This window comes from Papio anubis, chromosome 18, assembly GCF_008728515.1.
Source record: "Papio anubis isolate 15944 chromosome 18, Panubis1.0, whole genome shotgun sequence".
In the NCBI taxonomy this organism is placed as follows: domain Eukaryota; kingdom Metazoa; phylum Chordata; class Mammalia; order Primates; family Cercopithecidae; genus Papio; species Papio anubis.
Genome location: NC_044993.1, coordinates 22,807,339 through 22,829,449, shown reverse-complemented (window position 1 = coordinate 22,829,449; position 22,111 = coordinate 22,807,339). Strand labels below are relative to the sequence as shown.

The window sequence follows — 22,111 nt, the reverse complement described above, 5'->3', positions numbered from 1 at the left end:
CACCATGTTGGCCAGGCTGGTCTCAAACTCCTGACCTCAAGTGATATGCCCACCTTGGCATCCCAAAGTGCTGAGATTACAGGCGTGAGCCATCATGCCCAGCCAAAAGCACAGTCTTATAACTGAATCTTGGGCTGCCATATTGTATGTTAGAATCTAGTTGCTGGATCTGGCCCACACTCAGTGGGAGGAATATTAAGCTTTATCTGTTGAAGGCGGGGATGTCAAAGCGTTTTTGGACATCTTTCTAAACCACCGCAGTGATACTGAGGGGTGACAATGTGCTAGCAGCTCTCACTCTCAGCGCCGCCTCGGCCTCAGCGTCCATTCTGGCGGCGCTTGAGGAGCCCTTCAGCCCGCCACGGCACTGTGGAAGCCTCCGGGCTGGCCGAGGCTGGAGCCTGCTACCTCTGCTTGCGGGGAGGTGTGGAGGGAGAGGCGCGGGCGGGAACCGGGGCTGCGCGCGGCGCTCACAGGTCAGCGTGAGTTCTAGCGGGCGCGGGCTCGGCGGGCCCCGCACTCGGAGGTGCCAGCCGGCGTCGCCGGCCCAGGGCAGTGAGGGACTTAGCACCCGGGTCAGCAGCTGCAGAGGTTGTGCCGGGTCCCCCAGCACTGCCGGCCCCCGCATGCACCGTGCTCGAATTCTCGCCGGGCTTCAGCCGCCTCCCGGCAGGGCAGGGCTCACGACCTGCAGCCCGTCATGTCCGAGCCCTCCCCTCCGCGGCGGGCTCCCGCGCGCCCCAGTGTCTCCGATGGGCGTCGCCCCCTGCTCCGTGGCGCCCGGTCCCATCAACCGCCCAAGGGCTGAGGAGTGCAGGCCTGGCTCGGGACTGGCGGGCAGTCTGCTAGGTGAAGTCAGCTGAGCCCCAGTCTAGTGGGGACTTGGAGAACTTTTATGTCTAGCTAAGGGATCATAAACGCAAAAATCAGCACTCTGTCTAGCTCAAGGTTTGTAAATACACCAATCAGTACTCCGTATCTAGCTAACCTAGTGGGGACTTGAGAACTTTTCTGTCTAGCTGTCGGTCTAGCTAAAAGACTGTAAACTTACCAATCAGCACTCTGTGTCTAGCTCAGGGATTGTAAACGCACTAATCAGCACTCTGTCAAAATGGACCAATCAGCTCTCTCTAAAGTGGACCAATCAGCAGGATGTGGGCGGTGGTCAGATAAGGGAATAAAAGCAGGCTTCGCCAGCTAGCCCGTCGCAACCTGCTCAGGTCTCCTTCCACATGGTAGAGGATTTGTTCTTTGCTCTTTACAGTAAGTTTTGCAGCTGTTCACTCTTTGGGTCTATGCTGCCTTTATGAGCTATAACACCGGGAAAGTCTGCAGCTTCACTCCTGAAGTTAGCCAGACCATAAACCCACCAGGAAGAATGAACAACTCCAGATGCGCTGCCTTTAAGAGCCATAACACTCACCTTGAAGGTCTGCAGCTTCAACTCCTGAAGTCAGCGAGACCACAAACCTACCAGAAGGAAGAAACTGCGAACACATCTGAACATCTGAAGGAACAAACTCCGGATACACCATCTTTAAGAACTGTAACACTCACCACCAGGGTCCGTGGCTTCATTCTTGAAGTCAGCGAGACCAAGAACCCACCAATTCCGGACACAATACTACCAAATATATGTAACTGAGTATAAGATGTTTGGTGTTTTAATCTCCTAAACATTCTTTAAAGGTAAGATTTCAGTCTTACAGATTTGAACGCATAATTCCCCCTAGATAGCATCAATCCGTTTTCTTGCATCACCATCATATATTCATATATGGCATTTCAAAAATGTTCCATAGCTAAAAAATGATAGTCACAGGGTGAAATCATGGATGGAAATGGCAGTTTAGTTTGTTTAAATATAGAATATTCTAAAACATAAGTCACTGTTTTAGTCAACTCTCAGCTTTTGGTTAGAAAATTTAAGCAACTTAGAATTAAGGTCGTTATTGGCTTCATTCAGATTTCGAAAATGTGAGTAGACAAAAATAAAAGGCCAGGCACGGTAGCTCATATCTTTAATCCCAGCACTTTGGGGGCTGAGGCAGGAGGATTCCTTGAGACCAGGAGCTCAAGACCAGCCTGGGCAACATAGCGAGACCTTCATCTGCACAAAAATATTTTTTTAATTAGCCAGGCATGGTGGTGCACACCTCTGGCTGGAGTGGGAGGATCGTTTGGCGCCAAGGATTTTGAGGTTTCAGTGAGCTACTGGACTCCATCCTGGGCCATCAGAGCAAGATCTTACCTATAAAAATGGAAAATGTTTAGGCTCTTTTTTAGACTAAAAGTATGGTTATCGTTTGGGGGGGGGGAATATCCAGTGTCCAAAGTAAACATGTTCCCTGCTCACAATGTACAGTCTAGCTCAACAGCTGACCAAAGGCAGTAACACCGTTTAAGTTACATCAGAAGTACTGGCTCTTATAGTTCATCTAGTCTGGGTGGTGAATAAAAGCTTCCCTAAAGAGACGTTTGAGGGTGGGTGCGGTGGTTCACACCTGTAATTCCAGCACTTTGGGAGGCTGAGGCGTGCGGATCACAAGGTCAGGAGATCGAGACCATCCTGGCTAACACGGTGAAACCCCGTCTCTACTAAAAAATACAAAAAATTAGCCGGGCGTGGTGGCGGGTGCCTGTAAGCCCAGTTACTCCAGAGGCTGAGGCAGGAGAATGGCATGAACCTAGGAGGCAAAGCTTGCAGTGAGCCGAGATCGCACCACTGCACTCCAGCCTGGGCGAAAGAGCGAGACTCTGTCTCAAAAAATAAAAAGAGATGTTTGAGCTAAGATCTGAAGGATGGCAGACCTTACACTAGCTAGAGAAGGTATTGCAGGTAGCTAGCCAATAGCTTGGCAAGTTTTGAGAAGCTAAAAGCAGCTGAGTATGACGAACAGAAAAAAGGTGGCTGCAGCAGTGAGATGAATCCAGAAGGACAGATTCCACTCAGCAGAGGGCAGGGTAAGAGTCACCAGCAGTGCTGGACTGGCCTTTCCAACTGTGTTTTAAAACATTTGGGGCCGGGCGCTGTGGCTCACGCCTGTAATCCCAGCACTTTGGGAGGCCAAGGCAGGCGGATCACGAGGTCAGGAGATCGAGACCATCCTGGCTAACACGGTGAAACCCCATCTCTACTAAAAACACCAAAAAAAATTAGCCGGGTGTAGTGGCGGGCCCCTGTAGTCCCAGCTGCTCTGGAGGCTGAGGCAGGAGAATGGCATGAACCTGGGAGGCGGAGCTTGCAGTGAGCCAAGATTGTGCCACCGCACTCCAGCCTGAGAGACAGCGAGACTCTACCTGAAAAAAAAAACAAAACAAAACATTTGGACCATTCCCAAGGGTGAATAGGAAGCCATTGAGGGCTTATGACCTTGATGGAATCGGTGCTTGAGAAAACTCAAGTTTTGTTTGGGGAGAATAATAAGACTGGAATCAGAAACGTGGTCCCACTGATCATATGATATGGTAACATAGTAGGAAGATTAAGGGTAGCTTTGTGGGCATGGAGACATTTCAAAGCTAAAAACAGCACAGGAGGCATAATTGACAGTTTTCCCAATTTCTCTTATCAGTCAGGATAGACTGGTTATGTTGCTTTGTGTTTTTTTGTTTGTTTGTTTGTTTGTTTTTGAGACAGAGTCTCATTCTGTTGCCCAGGCAGGAGTGCAGTGGCGCAATCTCAGCTCACTGCAACCTCCACCTCCTGGGTTCAAGCAACTGTCGTGCCTCAGCCTCCCAAGTAGCTGGGATGACAGGTGCCCACCACCACACCCGGCTAATTTTTTGTATTTTTAGTAGAGATGGGGTTTCATCGTATTGACCAGCTGGTCTCGAACTCCTAACCTCAGGTGATCCACCCGCAATGGCCTCCCAAAATGTAGGGATTACAGGCGTGAACCACCATGCCCAGCCTGGTGTGTTGCTTTAAAACACCCAAAAAAATTATTGGCTTAAAGATTTATGTCTTATATGCTAAATACTCATCAGGGGTTGACCTAGGCTAACAAAGCAGAACTGGAAGATCACCAGCCATTGTGACAGAACCAAGAAAGAAAACAGGTAATGAAACAGGCATTGGCTTTGAAAACTCGCCTGAAATTGATACACGTGACTTCTGTTTTCAATGGACCAAGCAATTCATAGCCACACCCAACTTCAGTTGTGCAGGGAACTGCAACCCTACTTTTTGTCCAGTATTTGTGAATCGCTCTAATGACAACAACAGGCCACTCTTTCAATAATTTTATTCTCCTTCCTTCAAGAACATATACTTACCATGGGAGAAAACCTAAAAGTGCCTACTAGTCAGGCATTGAGCTAAAATTGTGTGTGGAGACCAGGATCTACACACCCAGTACACAGTGGTGGGACAGGGACAGAAAAATTGCAGGAAGCACTTGCCTTCAGAAAGGGGAAGAATGAAGTCACTGGTCAGTAACAATTATGAAATGACACTGGAGACCATTTGAGGGCCCTCTGTCCTGAGAGAGGGGAGTGGTATTTGTAAGGCCTATTAGGATGGGTTCCCTGCTCCACCATTTTGCATGACTTTTAGCTCCATCCCTCATTTGCTGTACACATTACCTGTCATTCCTGCTTTCAAACTGGCTTTAAAAAATCTGGCTGGGCGCGGTGGCTCACACCTGTAATCCTAGCACTTTGGGAGGCTGAGGTGGGTGGATCACCTGAGGACAGGCGTTCAAGACCAGCCTGGCCAACATGGTGAAACCTCATCTCTACTAAAAATACAAAAATTAGCTGGGTGTGGTGGCAGGTGCCTGTAATCCTAGCTACTGGGGAGTCTGAGGCAGGAGAATCACTTGAACCTGGGAGGCGGAGGTTGCAGTGAGCTGAGATCGCCACTGCACTCCAGCCTGGGTGACAGAGTGAGACTCTCCAAAAAAGAGAAAAAAATAATTTGGCAAATGCAGTTAATAACAACCATGGTACTAAGATTGTTTTCCAAGTTCTTCACGTAAGGTTTCAAGCTTGTTACATTTATTCCCTTCCAAGTTATCACGTGACAGTTTTACCAGAAGGACTGACATCCTTCCAAACACCAATGTCAGTTCCACCAATCACCATCCTTCCAGCTACCCAAGCTGGCAAAACTATGTCGTTATTCTTGATTCCCAGTCTCTCTCATCTCCCACATCCAATCTGGAAATCCTGCCAGTGGATTCCATCAATTCTGTTACTATTGGATTTTTTTAAATTTTAATTGTACACAAAGCATTTACCTGTAAGCCAGACACACAAGTACAGACCTCCTAACAAATCTGTGAGATTGTTACAGATTTTACAGAAGAAACTCAGGCATGGAGAGGCTAATTAACTTGTCAAGGCACAAAGCTATTAAGTGGCAGAACTGAGCTTAATCACCGTGCTCTGACCTGAAGCTGTCCTTACATGTCTGGCTTTGACTGCTACCATGACTACTTGTCCTCCCTGAATATGCTCTTCATTAGCCAATTCCATATTTCTGAACATCCCCACCCTCAGTTTGGGGGAATGGCTGTTGCTGACATTCTCCTGAGTTGGCCTGCTCCTCCAAGGCACCTTCTGCTTCTACTCTGTGTATTGGGCTCTGGGCCAAGGCCTCCTAATATCACCATCCCAAAGCTGTTACTCCCACCTTGGATAAAAACCTGGGTGAATCAACATTAAATGAGCAAAGATAAACTTTTGTTTTTTATTTTTTTAGAGATAGGATCTCATTGTGTTGCCCAGACTGGAGTGCAGTGGCACGAACATAGCTCACTGCAGCCTCAAACTCCCAGGCTTGGCCGGGCAGGGTGGCTCATGCCTGTAATCCCAGCACTTTGGGAGGCCAAGGGGGGTGGATCACAAGGTCAGGAGATCAAGACCATCCTGGCTAACACGATGAAACCCCGTCTCTACTAAAAATACAAACAATTAGCCGGGCGTGGTGGTGGGCACCTGTAGTCCCAGCTACTCGGGAGGCTGAGGCAGGAGAATGGTGTGAACCCAGGAGGCGGAGCTTGCAGTGAGCCGAGATCGCGCCACTGCACTCCAGCCTGGGTGAGAGTGCAAGACTCCGTCTCAAAAGAAAAAAAAAAACAAAACTCCCAGGCTCAGGTGATCTTCCCACCTTAGCCTCCTAAGTAGCTGGGACTACATGCATGTGCCTCCACACCTGGCTTGTGTCTGTGTGTGTAAATGGGGTCTTGCTATATTGTACAGGCTGGTCTCAAGCTCCTGGCCTCAAGCAATCCTCCCACTTCAGTCTCCCAAAGTGCTGAGATTATAGGCATGAGTTACCATACCCGGCTAGATAAACTTTTGTTGTTGACTGACATTGTTCACAGAAATCTGCCTAGTATCCCAACAGGGAATTTCTTAAGGCTCTCCCTGACAACTTTGTTCTTCCTGTTTTGGGGGTTACCCAAATTAGAAATCATTTTCACTTTGTTATCCAGAATGATGTGGTTTCTTCTTTGTCTTGCCTCTCCCACAACCCCACTGGGCTTATCCCACCCTAATTTAGGCCCCACCCATCTTTCTCCTCCTGAAATAAGTCCCCTCCAAGTTTTGAGAGTCTTGCTCTGTTGCCCAGGCTGGCGTGCAGTGGGGTGATAATTGGCTCACTACAACCTCTACCTCCCGGATTCAAGTGATTCTCATGCCTCAGCCTCCCAAGTAGCTGGGACTACAGGCATGCGCCACCACACGTAGCTACTTTTTCTATTTTTAGTAGAGACGGGTTTTCACCATGTTGGCCAGGGTAGTTTCAAACTCCTGACCTCAGGTGATCTGTCTGCCTCGGCCTCCCAGCTGGGATTACAGGCGTGAGCCACCACGCCCAGCCAGACACTTTTAATTGACTAAGATTGCTCCTCACCAATCTTTTTTCCCCAGATTTCCTTCCCAAGCTATCTAGCCTAGCTGCGCAAAGAACTTAGGTTTTTCTTTCTTTGAGGACGGTCCTCGGGCCTGTCACCCAGGTCTGGAGCGCAGGGTCTGATCTCAGCTCACTGCAGCCTCGGGCCCCTGGCGACGCATTCTCCTGCCTCCTGCCTCCGAGTTGACTCACAGGCGCTCAGCCACCTCGCCTCCGCTGTTTTGTGCATTTTAGTAGAGACTTGGGTTTCACTGTGTTAGCCAGGATGGTCTCATCTCCTGACCTCTGGATCCCACTGGCCTCGGCCTCCCAAAGTGCTGGGATTACAGGCTTGAGCCACGCTACCGCCGGTTTTTTTTCTTTTCTTTTTTTTTTTGAGATGGAGTCTGGCTCTGTTGCCCAGGGATGACTTACAGTGGCTAGATCTCAGCTCACAGCAAGCTCCGGGCCCTGGGTTCACTTATTCTGCCTCAGCCTCCCGAGTAGCTGGGACTACAGGTGCCGCCACCACGCCCGGCTAATTTTGTTTTTGTGTTTTTAGTAGAGACGGGGTTTCACCGTGTTAGACAGGATAGTCTTGATCTCCTGACCTCGTGATCCGCCCGCCTTGGCCTCCCAAAGTGCTGGGATTACAAGTGTGAGCCACTGCGCCTGGCCTCAACTAGGCTTTTTCTAAACATATCTTTAATGCTTGTCATGGTAAGGAATAATGACCCCCTGATTCCTGTCCTCTGCCACTCTATTAGGTATGATTGACAATGTTTTATTTTTCCAGAAATGTTCTTCCTTTTTGGTACAGCAAATGTTTATTTTTGTTTTTACAGAAAAAAAGCGGCGGTGGGGGGGGGTCATAGTATGCATACTTCCGCATCTGACTTTTTTCTCTTGGAATTCCTTCCACATCAACATAGAGACCTACTTCACTTTTTATTATTTATTTATTTATTTAGAGACAGGATCTCGCTCTGTCATCCAGGCTGAAGCCCCAGGGCTCAATAATCACAGCTCACTGCAGCTATCCTCAAGCTATGCTCCCACCTCTCAGCCTCCTGAGTAGCTAGGACTACTGTGGCCCAACCTACTGCCACCACACCAGCTAATTTTTTTTTTTTTTAATAGAGACTGGGTCTTGCTATGTTACCCAGGTGGTCTCAACTCCTGGGCTCAACCAATCCTCCCACCTCATTCTCCCAAAGTGCTGGGATTACAGCTGTGAGCACTGTTCTCAGCATTCACCTTTAAAAACATGTCTAATTATATATCTCAGGGTTTATTTATCCACTTTCCTACTGGACATCTCAGTGACCCAGTTCTGTTGTTTTGGCATACAGTGCTGCAGTGGACAACCTTCTCTATGTAGTTTATCAAACAGCGATTTCAAATTTTGATAGAGCCTCCCAAGATAAACTAGTATCAAGCCAGTTTGAGAATTTAGTATGCCACTCTCCCCTGCTGAAAACCTTCCGGGGCAATGTAATGGAAAGGACTTGGGTTCTGCCGCCTAGAACCAAGGAGCCTTGGGTCTTTAACCCTCTCTGGGCCTCATGTATTCGCCTGCATAAAGTCGGTATAATCTCGCGTCTCAGGTTGGTTGTGAGAACCCAGAAACTGCCTCCGTGAAGGCTTGGCTAGAGGAACCTTCCTTTCCCTTGCAGATTAGGAAAACTGTGACACAGAAAGTGCCATAGGGGTTGGTCAAGACCCCACAGCTTTGGTCCACGCTGCTGCGGGCGGCTTCGGATCCTGGTCCCGGGGGACTGCGCACATTTGGATGTGGTCAGCAGGAAGGCCTGGCCCGGCCCCTTCCCCTTCTACCGAGTCCTCTCCCCTAACCAATTCCAACCCTTAACGCCCACAGTCCTCACTCGGTTCGACTCCTGCCCCAGGGGCGACCGGGTGGGGACGTCATTCCTGAACAACTAAAAGCTGCTGCGGCCAGCGTCACCTCCAGCCCCAGCGGAGACGGTGGGGGCCGTAAGGCTTAGGGACTCCGCGTCCTCCCTCCAGTTGGGCCTCAGCGTGCCCTCTGTACTTGCCTTCTGCGACCAGTCAATGTGAGTCGGATGTGTGTGTGGACTGCAGACGGGTGTTGTGCAGCTGTGTGACGTGTGTGTTGTGTGGTGAACCGTTCTTTGTGTAGATATGTGACGTGTGTGTGCTGTGGTGCACGGATATAGGGGCTCACGAAGTACCGGACTCCTCGCTCCTAGAGCCCCGATGGTTGCGGACGTCACAGCCCTGCCCGGCTCAGCCTCCTCAGCAACCGCGGTGGAACCCGGAGTTTGCGCGTGCGCGGCTCCGCCTCAGGCTCCTCCCCCGCGCTGGCACTCCCGCCTTCGCCGGCCCTCCCCGCGCTTTACGGCCCGGCACGCCACTTTTACTGCAGTCGCTCCCGCCGCCGCCGTAGCCCCCACCGTCGCTTGTGCTGCAGGTGAAGTGAAGTGAGGTGAGGTGAGGTGTGGCGTTGGGCCGGTGCCGCCGCCCCTGCCGCGGGGGAGGAGGTGGAAAGTGGGGCTGCGGCGGGCCGGCGGGGGCGGCCTGTCAGCCGCTGCTTTGTCTCCTCAGCTCGGGTCCAGTCTGCGCTGCTGCACGGAGGCCGCCCGGGCCAGGCGAGCCGAACCAATGCTGGACTTGGAGGTGGTGCCCGAACGCTCTCTGGGGAACGAGCAATGGGAATTCACGCTGGGTGAGTTTGGGGTCCTCTGTCAGGACCCCATTCGCTGATCCTTGTTTTCTTCTGGGCTCTTCCCACCTCTGTTCTCAGTCTCTCACGCCCCTGCGCCCGCAGCTCCTCACCTCTTTCGTCCTCTCGGCTGTCCGAGCTCCAGGCACTAGACACCCGCTCCAAGTGGCCCGATTTGCCTGTCAGTTGCTCATCTCGGGTCTCAGCAGGGTCTCTTCTGGGACGGTGGGACAGTAGTAGTAAAGACAATAATAGCTGGCTCTCCCCAAATGCCTAATGCCCGGCCCTGCTCTTTTTGAACGTAATTCTCTCTAGTACCCTTCGCCGGCGCCTGAGGATAAGTACTATTGTTATTCCCATTTCCATTTTACAGACTAAATAATGGCTGAGAAGTGGCTGATCCCTCTGATCACCACTGTGGCCTGTGGTCTGGCTCCCACTGCTTTTCTGGGCTGTGGCTTCCTTCCCCTTTTTTGGATAGGAAACCTAAGTTTGGAACCCATGATCAGATGTTGGGGCTCTGGTCAAGGGAGTTGAGTTTGTGTGTGTTAAAGGAACAGCTGACTTGCTTCCCTGTCTTTTTTTTTTTTTTTTTTTGAGACGAAATCTGGCTCTGTTGCCCAGGCTGGAGTGCAGTGGCGCGATGTTGCCTCACTGCAACTTAACGCCTCGTGGGTTCAAGCGATTCTCCTGCCTCAGCCTCCCCAGTAGCTAGGATTACAGGCACGCGCCGCCACACCCGGCTAATTTTTGTATTTTTAGTAGAGACGAGGTTTCACCATGTTGACCAGGCTGGCTGGTTTCGAATTCCTGACCTCGTGATCCGGCCACCTCGGCCTCCCAAAATGCTGGGATTACAGGCGTGTACCACTGCACCCGGCCCCGCTTCCCTCTCTTTTGAAATGTAGTCTGTATCGGATGATGTAATCCTAAACCCAGACCTCAGTTGTGACAGGTGAAGGTTGGATGAAATAGGAGTTAGGGGGACGTAACATTTAGTTTCTAAAAGATGCAGTTTGGTCGTTTGGGGTTTGCTGGCCCAGCTTTCTCCCTTCACCCTCTCCATTCCCAACATCACTGCTTTTATGTGTACAAGGATGTTTGTATTCAGTAACCCCTGTGTGTTTACTTTGATGTTCCAGCACTAAGAAAAGGGGGTGGGGGTAGGTGTTGGTGCTGTTTGTTTATGCAGGCCTGAGCTTTAATCACTCTAATGTGAGCTACTGGACTAAATCAGCTGCTTCATTGGATTATATATTATCCTTGACTCTGGAAGACTCAATTCTGTGGAGACAGTGTATTGGAGAAACCAGGTGGTACAGATTGCTGGTAGGGCCCTGCTGATACTTAGTGGCTACATACATCCTGTGTGTTGTAAGAGCCAGTTTTTGTTGTTGGTGTTCTGTTTTAAGTCGGGAGGCTGAGGCAGGAGAATGGCGTGAACCCGGGAGGCGGAGCTTGCAGTGAGCTGAGATCCGGCCACTGCACTCCAGCCTGGGCGACAGAGCGAGACTCCGTCTCAAAAAAAAAAAAAAAAAAAAAAGACAGTCTCACTCTGTTGCCCAGGTTGGAGTGCAGTGGCACAATATCAGCTCAATGCAACCTCTGCCTCCCAGGTTCAAGCAATTCTCCTGCCTCAGCCTCCTGACTAGTAGCTGGGATTACAGGTATCTGCCACCATGCCTGGCTAATTTTTGTATTTTTAGTGGAGACCAGGTTTCACCATGTTGGCTAGGCTGGTCTTGAACTCCTGACCTCAAGTGATCTGCCTTGGCCTCCCAAAGTGCTAGGATTACAGGTGTCAGCCACCGTGCCCAACCATAAAAGCCGGTTTAATTTAGGGGTCTTGGTCAAATTCTTTCATAACTTACACCACTCCTGCAGAGTTCTTTCCAAAATATTAGCTGGTACGAAATGCTTCATTCTTTTGTGAAGCACTAACAGCTTAGTTGGGAGGCTAGTGATACCATGCTAATGCTGTCTGGCTTTTAGTTAACTCCTTTCCTCCCCTCTCCTTGACAGCTTCTACCCAAGCAAGATCCTCCCAGGGCTGGGTAAAAACCACAGCCATAGCTTCAAACTGTGCTTGATAGTGTGACTAGGTTGTGGATCTCTTGGTGGTACAAGCATTCAGAGTCCCTTGGTCAAAAGTAGTGGCTAGGGACTGGGTGCAGTAACTCATGGCTGTAATCCCAACACTTTGGGAAGCTGAGACAGGAGGATGGCTTGAAGCCAGGAGTTCAAGACCAGCCTAGGCAACATGGTGAGACCTCGTTTCTACAAAAAAAAAAAAAAAAAATTAGATTAGTCAGGCCTGTAGTCTCAACTACTCGGGAGGCTGAGATGGAAGGATCACTTGAGGCTGGGAGGTCAAGGCTGCCATGGGTCATGGTCACACCACTGGGCATGATCCTAGGTGACAGAGGGAGACCCTGTCTCAAAGAGACCAAAAAAAAAAAAAGTTAACTAGGATATTAATTGAGATCAGGATTTCCAGAAAACTGAGTGAGAGAGCAAGGCTTCTCTCGGAGCTGTTGTTTTGACACCCTAACCCTGACACCTAGCTCTGGTAGTTTCCCAGGAATCAAGGATTTACATAGTTCTTTCAAACTGTCTAAACAGCAACCAAAAACAGTGAGAAGGGCATTTCTGTATATTAGGTCCAGAATTAAATTTTAGGGGAAAGCTCATAGACTGACCCAGAGCCTTCATGATTCCCGTGGGTCTTAAAATTCATTTTTACATGGTGTCTGCCGGAGAGATGGTGGTCATTTAACTTTGTCAGTCATTTTCCACCCCTTTCAATCAGGAAAGTCATTTTCCACCTCTTTCAATCTCCTCCCCACCCCTGAACACATCCAAACTACATTTGGGGCTGTTAGGTAGGGATTGGTCTCAGAAGGGAATCTGTTTTAGAATTACATGCCTAGGCTAGTGAACCAGGAAGAACTTACCTCTTGCCACCACAAGCTTGTAAGATAGGTGTTGTTATCTCTTTTTGCCAGGTGAGGGACAGGTTCAGAGAGAGAGATGATAAATAAAAATTGGCAAACAGGCATTTCCTGCTTCCCACGGCTCTGTCCTTCTGAGAGTGGACTCAACTTTGTCACCAGGTTTCTTATTGGAGTCTGTGCAATTGCAGATGCAATTATCTGCCTGGCATCACAATGGCAAGCTGCATCCTGGCAGCTCCTTGGCTGCCTTCCTGGTGGTATAATGTTGGATGATTAGGGAAATGCCAGCAACACAGGGACAGGAAAACCTGGGCCAAGCAGAATCTCTGTGAATGTGAATGTCACTGATGGTTTGACCAGTGGTGGAGTAAAGGCAGTGCAGATTTGAAATGGTTTTTTTTTTCTTCTTTTTTTTTTTTTTTTGAGACAAAGTCTTACTCTGTCGCCCAGGCGGAGTGCAGTGGCGCGATCTCGGCTCACTGCAGCCTCTGCCTCTTGCAATTATAGATGTGTGCCACTAGCTAATTTTTTACTTTTAGTAGAGATGGAGTTTCACAGTGTTTACCAGGCTGGTCTCGAACTCCTGACCTCAAGTGATCCTCCTGCCTCGGCCTCCCAAAGTGCTGGGATTATAGGCGTGAGCGTTTGTGCTGGGCCCTGAAATGTTTTCGATGAGAGTTGCAGAATGTATTGATGCAGAGGCAAGTCTCTGAATTTGTTTTTGAAATTAGTCTTGAAAGGGACTAAAAAAGGTAGATTTAAAGGGTCAGTGGAGAAAATACCTTCTCCGAGATTACCTTGTTCCACAGAGACTGAAGGCTCAGTGTGTTGAAGGCATCATCTACCTCTGTGAATTGCTTACAAACATTGAATATTAAGTAATAAACAGTGCACAGTGACTCATGCTTGTAATCCCAGCACTTTAGGAGGCTGAGGTGGGGGAATCACTTGAGCCAAGAGTTTGAGACCAGCCTGGGTAACATAGTGAGACCCTGTCTCTATTTAAATAAAAAATAAATAAAAATTTTTTTAAAAATGATCTTATTCCCTGAAGAACTTAGTCTAGTGATAGAGAAGGATTATAGAAATAGTTCATTTTATTATAATCAAGTAGAAGATGTATAGGGTACTGTGGAGGGGAAGAAGGGACTTAACCTGACGTAGGAGTTAAGAGAAGGCTTCCTGCCAACCAACAGGAGCTGGAAATCTTCTAGTCAAGTGAAAGAGGAAAAGAAAAACACAGGAGAAAAGATAAATGATGTGTGCAGGGAACTATAAGCAATTTGGTATTATAATTAGAGCATGATGTACTGGTAGAAGAAGAAAATGGATTTCCCATAGTCCCAATTCTGTTTGGTTTTAGCTGCCTGGGATACTATCAAGGATACTTTGTGCTGGAATCTGTGCAAATCTGTGGAAAAGAGGATATGTATTAGTGAAGTGTATTGTGGGCATTGGTTTAGGAAGAACTGGATTTGGCAAGGTGGGGAAGGAGGAGAAATCTAGAGGTTTTTGACTTGAGAAACTCTGTTAGATGTTGGACATACATATTGAGACCTAGAATACAGAGAAGATGAAAAGATCACTTTTAATCTGTTGACGTTTATTTGCCTTTAGATGTATATAGAAAATAGATGGAGATATGAGTCAGAAACTGGGTGGTTAATTGAACCAGGGATGAGCAGAAGAAACATAGCCCATTGGAGAGACTTGGAAAAGTTAGAGGAGAGTAGTATTGGTGGAGAGACAATAGGAGTTCCAGAGAAGGAGGGTGGTCAACAGGATTCATGGTATAGGACCTAAGTGTTCACCTAATTGCTTTGTTTCACAGATGTGCATGACCACCGACAGTTGTGCCTGGCACAGTGATTGGGTGCTGGGAGGTATTGAGGTGAACAAGACAGACAAGGTCCTACCTCTGTGAGGATATAAGGGAGACTAACAAATAAATGGTATGAGAGACTTCATTGAATAAGGCGGTTAGGGAAGTGAGGTGTGACCAAGACCTAAAGTGCAAACAAGAGCCAGCTTTGGGTAGAACATTCCAGATTCCAGCAGCAACAAGAGCTAATTCAAAGGCCTGAGGTGAGAAAGAGCTTGATGTATGCAAGTAACAAAGGGTGAACGGTGAAAAGAAGATGTAGATGGCTAAGATCCAGAATATTCAGGGCCTTTGGTGATGACATGTTGTTTGGGTTTTATCTGCCTGCAATGGGAAGCCCTTCCATTGAGAGGTTATAAGCAGGCAAGTGATGAGATCTGTGAGACAAAGATTTGTGCGGTTTAGAAGGCTGACCATTCTGTTAGAGCTGGGATAGTGCTCCTGTTTCTTTGCCATTCATATAGTTAGTTCTCTTTAGAGATCTTTCGTAGCCCTCCTTTACCAGTAGCTGTGTGATGACCAGTCATCATGGCTGCTTCATCTGCTCTGGGTGAGTTTCTTCTTGGGTGACTCAGGATCCTAAGATGCTGAGACATCCTTTGATGTGGTAAGTGGAATCCTCCCTCAAGAAACTGGCATGGGCTGGGAGCGGTGGCTCAGGTCTATAATCCCAGCATTTTGAGAGGCCGAGACGGGAGGATAGCTTGAGCTCAGGAGTTTGAGACCAGCCTTGGTGGCATAGCAAGACCCTGTCTCTTTGGAAAAAAGAAAAAGAAAGAGACTGGCCATGTGGATCAGAGAAAGCATGCAGCCTTCCTCTTTCTTGACATCTAACTGACTGAGCTTGTCTGTCTTCTGCACATGGATGTTTGTCCATTCCTCCTGGGATCGACAGCATAGATGTTCCTCCATTTAGGAATGGCAAAGGTGAGGGATGTATCCAGCTTGTTCATATTCTCAAACATTTATTGAGTCCCTACTATGTGCCAGGTTTTATGCTATGAAAGACTGAAAAGTACTTTTTTAAAGATTATAAGTCAGGCCGGGCGCGGTGGCTCAAGCCTGTAATCCCAGCACTTTGGGAGGCCGAGGCGGGCGGATCACGAGGTCAGGAGATCGAGACCATCCTGGCTAACATGGTGAAACCCCGTCTCTACTAAAAATACAAAAAACTAGCCGGGCGTGGTGGCGGGCGCCTGTAGTCCCAGCTACTCGGAGGCTGAGGCAGGAGAATGGCCTGAACCTGGGAGGCGGAGCTTGCAGTGAGCCGAGATCGCGCCACTGCACTCCAGCCTGGGTGACACAGCGCGAGACTCCGTCTCAAAAAAAAAAAAAAAAAAAAAAAGATTATAAGTCAGCCTTGCGATGATTGCCTTCAACTTTCTTCAAATGAAGAATGGCCTCTCAGATGAGGGCAGAATCAGGTTGTTTGTTTAAATGAGATGAGCCATGAGCTTTTTACCTTCTAATTAATTTTTCATTTGTAAGCTCTTTTTTGCACATCTCATCTCTTTGACCTGGAGACCAACTGATTTAAATGTGAACTGGCTGCCATCGGATGAGGCCATGGTCCCTTTTCCTTCCTTTCTCTTGTCACCCATCCTACAATCCATCAGTCCCACTCAGTAAATATTTATTCAACAGTCACTGGATTGGCCAGGTGTGGTGGCTCACACCTGTAATTCTAGCACTTTAGAAAGCGGAGGTGGGAGGATTACATGAGCCCAGGAGTTCAAGACCAGTCTGGACAACACAGTGAGACCTCTTCCCTACCAAAAATTTGAAAATTAGCCAGTTGTGGTGGCACATGCCTGTAGTCCCAGCTACTTGGGAGGCTGAGGTGGGAGGATCTCTTGAGCCTAGGAGACAGAGGTTTCAGTGAGCCAAGATTGTACCACTGCACTCCAGCCTGGGTGACAGAGTGAGATTCTGTCTCAAAACAAAACGAAACAAAACCAGTCACTGGGTGGTTAGCTCTGAGCAGGGTACAAGGCATCCAGAGAGTGGTGAACAGCAGACACACTGTTTTCGAATTCATTTAACTATTAGTCTTTGTTTTTTGATTGTCCAGGACCTGTCTCTATGTGTGTTTCTACTTGTTTAAATTATAATGGACTCTGGAAACAATTTTTTTGTTTGTTTGTTTTTGTTTTTGAGATGGAGTCTCACTCTGTCACCAAGGTTGGAGTGCAGTGGTGGGATCTCAGCTCACTGCAACCTCTGCCTGCCAGATTTAAGCAATTCTCCTGATTCAGCTTCCCGAGTAGCTGGGACTACAGGCACGCACCACCATGCCCAGCTGAATTTTTTTTTTTTTTTTTTTTTTTGTATTTTTAGTAGAAACGGGGTTTCACCAAGCTGGCCAGGCTGATCTCAAACTCCTGACCTCGTGATCCGCCCGCCTCAGCCTCCCAAAGTGCTGGGATTACAGGCGTGAGCCACCGCACCCAGCCTGGAAACAAACTTTTTGATGGTCTCGGTGAGTCCTTAGAATGTTGGAGATGTCATTGGAATTTGGATTACTTAAACTGGAGGCATATGTAAATCTGCTTATAATGGGCCATGAGTTAAAGAACCAAGTGTTAAGAGTTAGATATTCAGGAATGCCTCACCCTGTCGCTTTTTTTTTTTTTTCCCTCCTGAGGCAGCACCTGGATCTGTCACCCAGGCCAGAGTACAGCCTCCACCTCCCAAGCTCAAGACATCCTTTCACCTCAGCCTCTTGAGTAGCTGGGACTACAGGGGCACACCATCATGCCTGGCTATTTTTTTTTTTTTTTTTTTTTTTTGAGGTAGAGTCTCACTCTGTAACCCAGGCTGGAGTGCAGTGGTGCAATCTTGGCTCACTGCAAGCTCTGCCTCCCAGGTTCATGCCATTCTGCTGTCTCAGCCTCCCAAGTAGCTACAGGACTACAGGCACCCACCACCACGCCCGGCTAATTTTTTGTTTTTGTTTTTTTTCTGTTTGTTTGTTTTTTTCAGCAGAGACAGGGTTTCGCCATGTTAGCCAGGATGGTCTGGATCTCCTGACCTTGTGATCTGCCCGCCTCGGCCTCCCAAAGTGCTGGGATTACAGGCGTGAGCCACTGTGCCCGGCTGCCTGGCTAATTTTTTTGATTTTTTGTAGAAACAGCGTTTCATCCTGTTGCCCAGGCTGGTCTCGAACTGCCGAGCTTAAGCGATCCACCCACCTTGGCCTCCCAAAGTGCTGGGATTACAGGTTCGCGTGAGCCACTGCACCCAGCCCCTGTCACAATTTTTTTTTTTTTTTTTTTTTTTTTTTTGAGACAGAGTCTCGATCTGTCACCTAGGCTGGGGGTGCAATGGCATGATCTTGGTTCACTGCCACCTCTGCCTTCCAGGTTCAAGTGATTCTCCTGCCTCAGCCTTCTGAGTAGCTGGTCCTATAGGCGTGTACCACCACGCTCAGCTAATTTTTGTATTTTTAGTAGAGACAGCGTTTCACCATGTTGGCCAGGCTGGTTTCGAACTCCTGACCCCAAGTAAAAAAAAAAAAAAAAAAAAAAAAAAAGTTAGCTGGGTGAGGTGGCTACACTTGTAGTCCCAGCCCCAGCTACCCGGGAGGCTGAGGCAGGAGAAATGCTTGAACCTGAGAGGCGGAGGTTGCAGTGATCCAAGATCATGCCACTGCACTCAACCTGGGCAACAGAGCAAAACTCCATCTTAAAAAAAAAAAAAAAGGCCGGGCGCGGTGGCTCAAGCCTGTAATCCCAGCACTTTGGGAGGCCGAGACGGGCGGATCACGAGGTCGGGAGATCGAGACCATCCTGGCTAACACGGTGAAACCCCGTCTCTACTAAAAATACAAAAAACTAGCCGGGCGTGGTGGCGGCGCCTGTAGTCCCAGCTACTCGGGAGGCTGAGGCAGGAGAATGGCGGGAACCCGGGAGGCGGAGCTTGCAGTGAGCCGAGATCGCGCCACTGCACTCCAGCCTGGGTGACAGAGCGAGACTCCGCCTCAAAAAAAAAAAAAAAAAAAAAGATGCATGGACCTTTTTTACATTTTACATTTTTATTTTTTTAAAGCTTATTAACTATCATTAGTGTTAGTCTCTTTTATGTGTGACTCAAGACAATTCTTCTTCCATTGTGGCCCAGGGAAGCCAAAAGGTCGGGGTTTCACCATGTTGACTAGGCTGGTCTTGAATGCCCGACCTCAAGTGATCCTCCCGCCTTGGCCTCCCAAAGTGCTGGGATTGCAGGCATGAGCCACTATGCCTGGCCCATGCATGATTTTTGTGATATCCACCACCACAGATAAGCAAAAGAGTCCTTGCATTCAAAGAGTTGGACACCTGTGCACAGTCCAAGTATTCTCTTAGTGCTTGCTGCTTAACTTTATTGTAGCTCTTACTGCTTATTGAACTCTTATTTACTCATGTATCTGTAGACCTTCAGGCTTTACTATAGGGACCAGTGCCTAGTGAAGTGGTAGATGTCAATAAATGTATAGCCAAAATAACCACACAGGTTTCTTGCTTTATTTCAGGAATGCCTCTGGCTCAGGCAGTAGCCATTCTTCAGAAGCACTGTCGCATCATCAAAAACGTCCAGGTTCTCTACAGTGAACAGGTGAGTGGTGGCTGATTTGTTTATTGAAATAGCATCCCTCGGCAGTGAGTCACTTCCAGAGCTGATGCTTTGGGAAAGGCTGACTGGCAAGGATAGCTGTGTTCGAATGGGAGATCTCTAGCACCAGCCAGTTATCAAGTACCTTTTCTTTGATTCTGAAACTTTTGCTCTTGATTATCTAGTGCAGCTAGGTTTGGAAGAGCAGTAATAATTGAACCTGTGTTTTACCTGTGCTCAACTTGCCTACAGGCCCTTAAACAGGGACTTTTCAGTGGTAGGTTGCTTCAGAGGCTGTCGCTGGTCTTTTAGGGTGCTTACCGTCCACTTCCGTGTTTAAAATTGTCTTTTCTGCTTTGTTGGTTAGTTTGTGTTCAGGATTGTTATAGTGCAGATCTCTAGCGAGCACAGCATACCAGATTTGAAAGGAAACAGATATAATTCACCCCTTTATCTCTCTCAAAGTGTAGTCTTCCCACCACTGGACTCTCCGAAATCTGCAGTTCTGTGACACAGACCATGTGCCGCCATGTTGAACAACCTTTGTGGTGTCCTATGTGTCACAAGCCTCAGGGAATACTTTTGAGCCTACAGAGGCTAAAGGATGTCCTCAATGACTTCTCTGAGACCCTTTGAATACTAGTTTGATTATTTCAGTTCTATTTGTTCCAATTAGTTTCAGATCCTAAAGCAAACAAATGACAGCTTATTTCTGACATGAAGAATGTTATAAATTATAGGTGGGCAAAATTTCTGAGAGGCTTCTCAGTTTGGCTTGGAGCAGAGTCAGAATTGAGCCTGTTACCTATACCCAGAGATTACATTCTGCCATGTTGTACCCCTCTACCAGCCTAGTGAGACCCTCATGTGAGGGATCTGAGAGAACACATGCTTAGTCTCCAAGCAAGTGCTTGAGTATTCATGTGGTGCCTGTGACAGAACAGGGGACTTACAGGAGTGCGCAAGGTTTCTTGAACCAGTGTGAATTCTCAATGCCAAAGTGGATTCTCATTAATTTTATTTATTTATTTACCTTTTTTTTTTTTTTTTTTTTTTTGAGACAGAGTTTTGCTCTTGTTGCCCAGGCTGGAGTGCAATGGCGCAATCTCAGTTCACCTCAACCTTCACCTCCTGAGTTTAAGCAATTCTCCTGCCTCAGCCTCCTGAGTAGCTGGGATTACAGGCATGTGCCACCATGCCCCCGCTAATTTTGTATTTTTAGTAGAGACAGGGTTTCTCCATGTTGATCAGGCTGATCTCAAACTCCCAACCTCAGTTGATCCACCCGCCTTGGCCTCCCAAAGTACTGGGATTACAGGCGTGAGCCACCACGCCTGGCCTATTTAACTTTTAAGAAAAGGTATTTTACTTTTTTTGAGACAGTATCTTGCTTTGTCACCCAGACTAGAATATAGTGACACGATCACAACTCACTGCACCCTCAATCCCCTAGGCTCAAGTGATCCTCCCACCTCAGCCTCCTGAGTAGCTGGGACCACAGGTTCATGCCACCATGTCTGGCTAATTTATTTTTATATTTTGTAGAGATGGGGTCTTACTATGTTTTCCAGGCTGGTCTCAAACTCCTGAACTCAAGTGATCCTCCCACCTCGGCCTCCCAAAGTGCTGGGATTACAGGCGTGAGCCACCATGACCGGCCAAAATTTTTTTCTTTTTTCTTTTTTGAGGCGGAGTCTTCACTCTGTCGCCCAGGCTGGAGTGCAGTGGTGTGATCTCGGCTCACTGCAAGCTCCGCCTCCTGGGTTGGCGCCATTCTCTTGCCTCAGCCTCCCGAGTAGCTGGGACTACAGGCGCCCGCCACCGCGCCCAGCTAATTTTTTGTATTTTCAGTAGAGACGGGGTTTTCACCAAAATTTATTTCTTATATCACCACCATCATTGTTTGTTATTCCAATATTTGGGTATAAACAGTGCTAGCATTAAGCTGATTTCCCCCAATATCTTCTAAACAACTTTAACACATTAGCAAATATGGGTTTGACCAGGCACCGTGGCTCACACCACTAACCCCAACACTTTGGGAGGGCCGAGGCAGGAAGATTGCTTGAGTCCAAGAGTTTGAGACCAGCCAAGGCAACATAGTAATTCCCCATCTCTACAAAAAATTAAAAACTAAAAATTAACCTGGAGTGATGGCGCACGCCTATAATCCTGGCTATTCAGGAGGCTGAGGTGGGAGGATTATGAGCAGTGAGGTATGATTGTGTCATTGCACTTCAGCCTAGGTGACACAGCAAGACCCTGTCTCAAAAAAAAAAAAAAAGGGGGTTTTGAGTCTGAATCCTGATTTAGATCTCTGCTTTTCTCATTTGTAATTCATGAGAGTTGTGGCATATTAATAAGTAATCTAGTTATCTTTCTGTAAAACAGTATAGTTTCTTGATAATAGAATAATCTTTGGGTTTGTTTGTTTTTGAGACAGAGTCTCGCTGTGTCACCCAGGCTGGAGTGCAGTGTCACGATCTCGGCTCAGTGCAACTTCCACCTCCCAGGCTCAAGCAATTCTCCTGCCTCAGCCTCCTGAGTACCTGCGATTATAGGCATATGCCACCATGCCTGGCTAATTTTTGTATTTTTAGCAGAGATGCGGTTTCATCATGTTGGCCAGGCTGGTCTCAAACTCCTGGCCTTAAGCATTCCACCTGCCGCGGCCTCCCAAAGTGCTGGCATGAGCCACCGCACCGAACCAATGTGATGCTTCTTAAATTTGAGTCCTGTTCTCTTCTTCTGCCTACTTTCTTCCCTTCCTTACCCATTTGTCTCTTTGTTTCCCAAATGCAGAAAACATTTTGTCTGCATTAAACGTTTCAGAAATATCTTCTTGTCTGTATGCAAATCACACCTTGGAAATGAAATGTCAAGTACATCCCATCTTTCTTAGAGGGATAAGGTATTAACTAGTAGCAGATGCTTTTTCTGAACTGCTTCATATGGAGGACAGCTAGGTTACTGGAAGAACCTGCTTAAATGCCACATAGTACATGTGTATTTTGGTTTTAGAGATATAAAGTTTAATAAAACATTGACTCTGAGAGTAATTTGATTGCTTTTGAAAATTGCTAGGTTATGTCCTGAATTATAACAATGCCAGGGGAAAAAAAAAGATCAGATCTTGG

At 47.8% G+C, this 22,111-nt stretch overlaps 1 protein-coding gene across 1 annotated transcript in view; it reads left to right on the top strand.

Annotated features, from left to right (window-relative positions):
• The first annotated feature begins 9,185 nt into the window (after positions 1–9,185).
• The window catches only part of C18H16orf70 (chromosome 18 C16orf70 homolog), a 37,033-nt gene continuing 24,107 nt past the window's right edge, over positions 9,186–22,111 (top strand). The window contains exons 1-3 of the mRNA XM_031657974.1: positions 9,186–9,311; positions 9,431–9,551; positions 18,895–18,977. Coding sequence (XP_031513834.1) covers positions 9,488–9,551; positions 18,895–18,977 — 147 coding nt within the window. The 5' untranslated portion in view covers positions 9,186–9,311; positions 9,431–9,487. The remainder of the gene's footprint in view (positions 9,312–9,430; positions 9,552–18,894; positions 18,978–22,111) is intronic.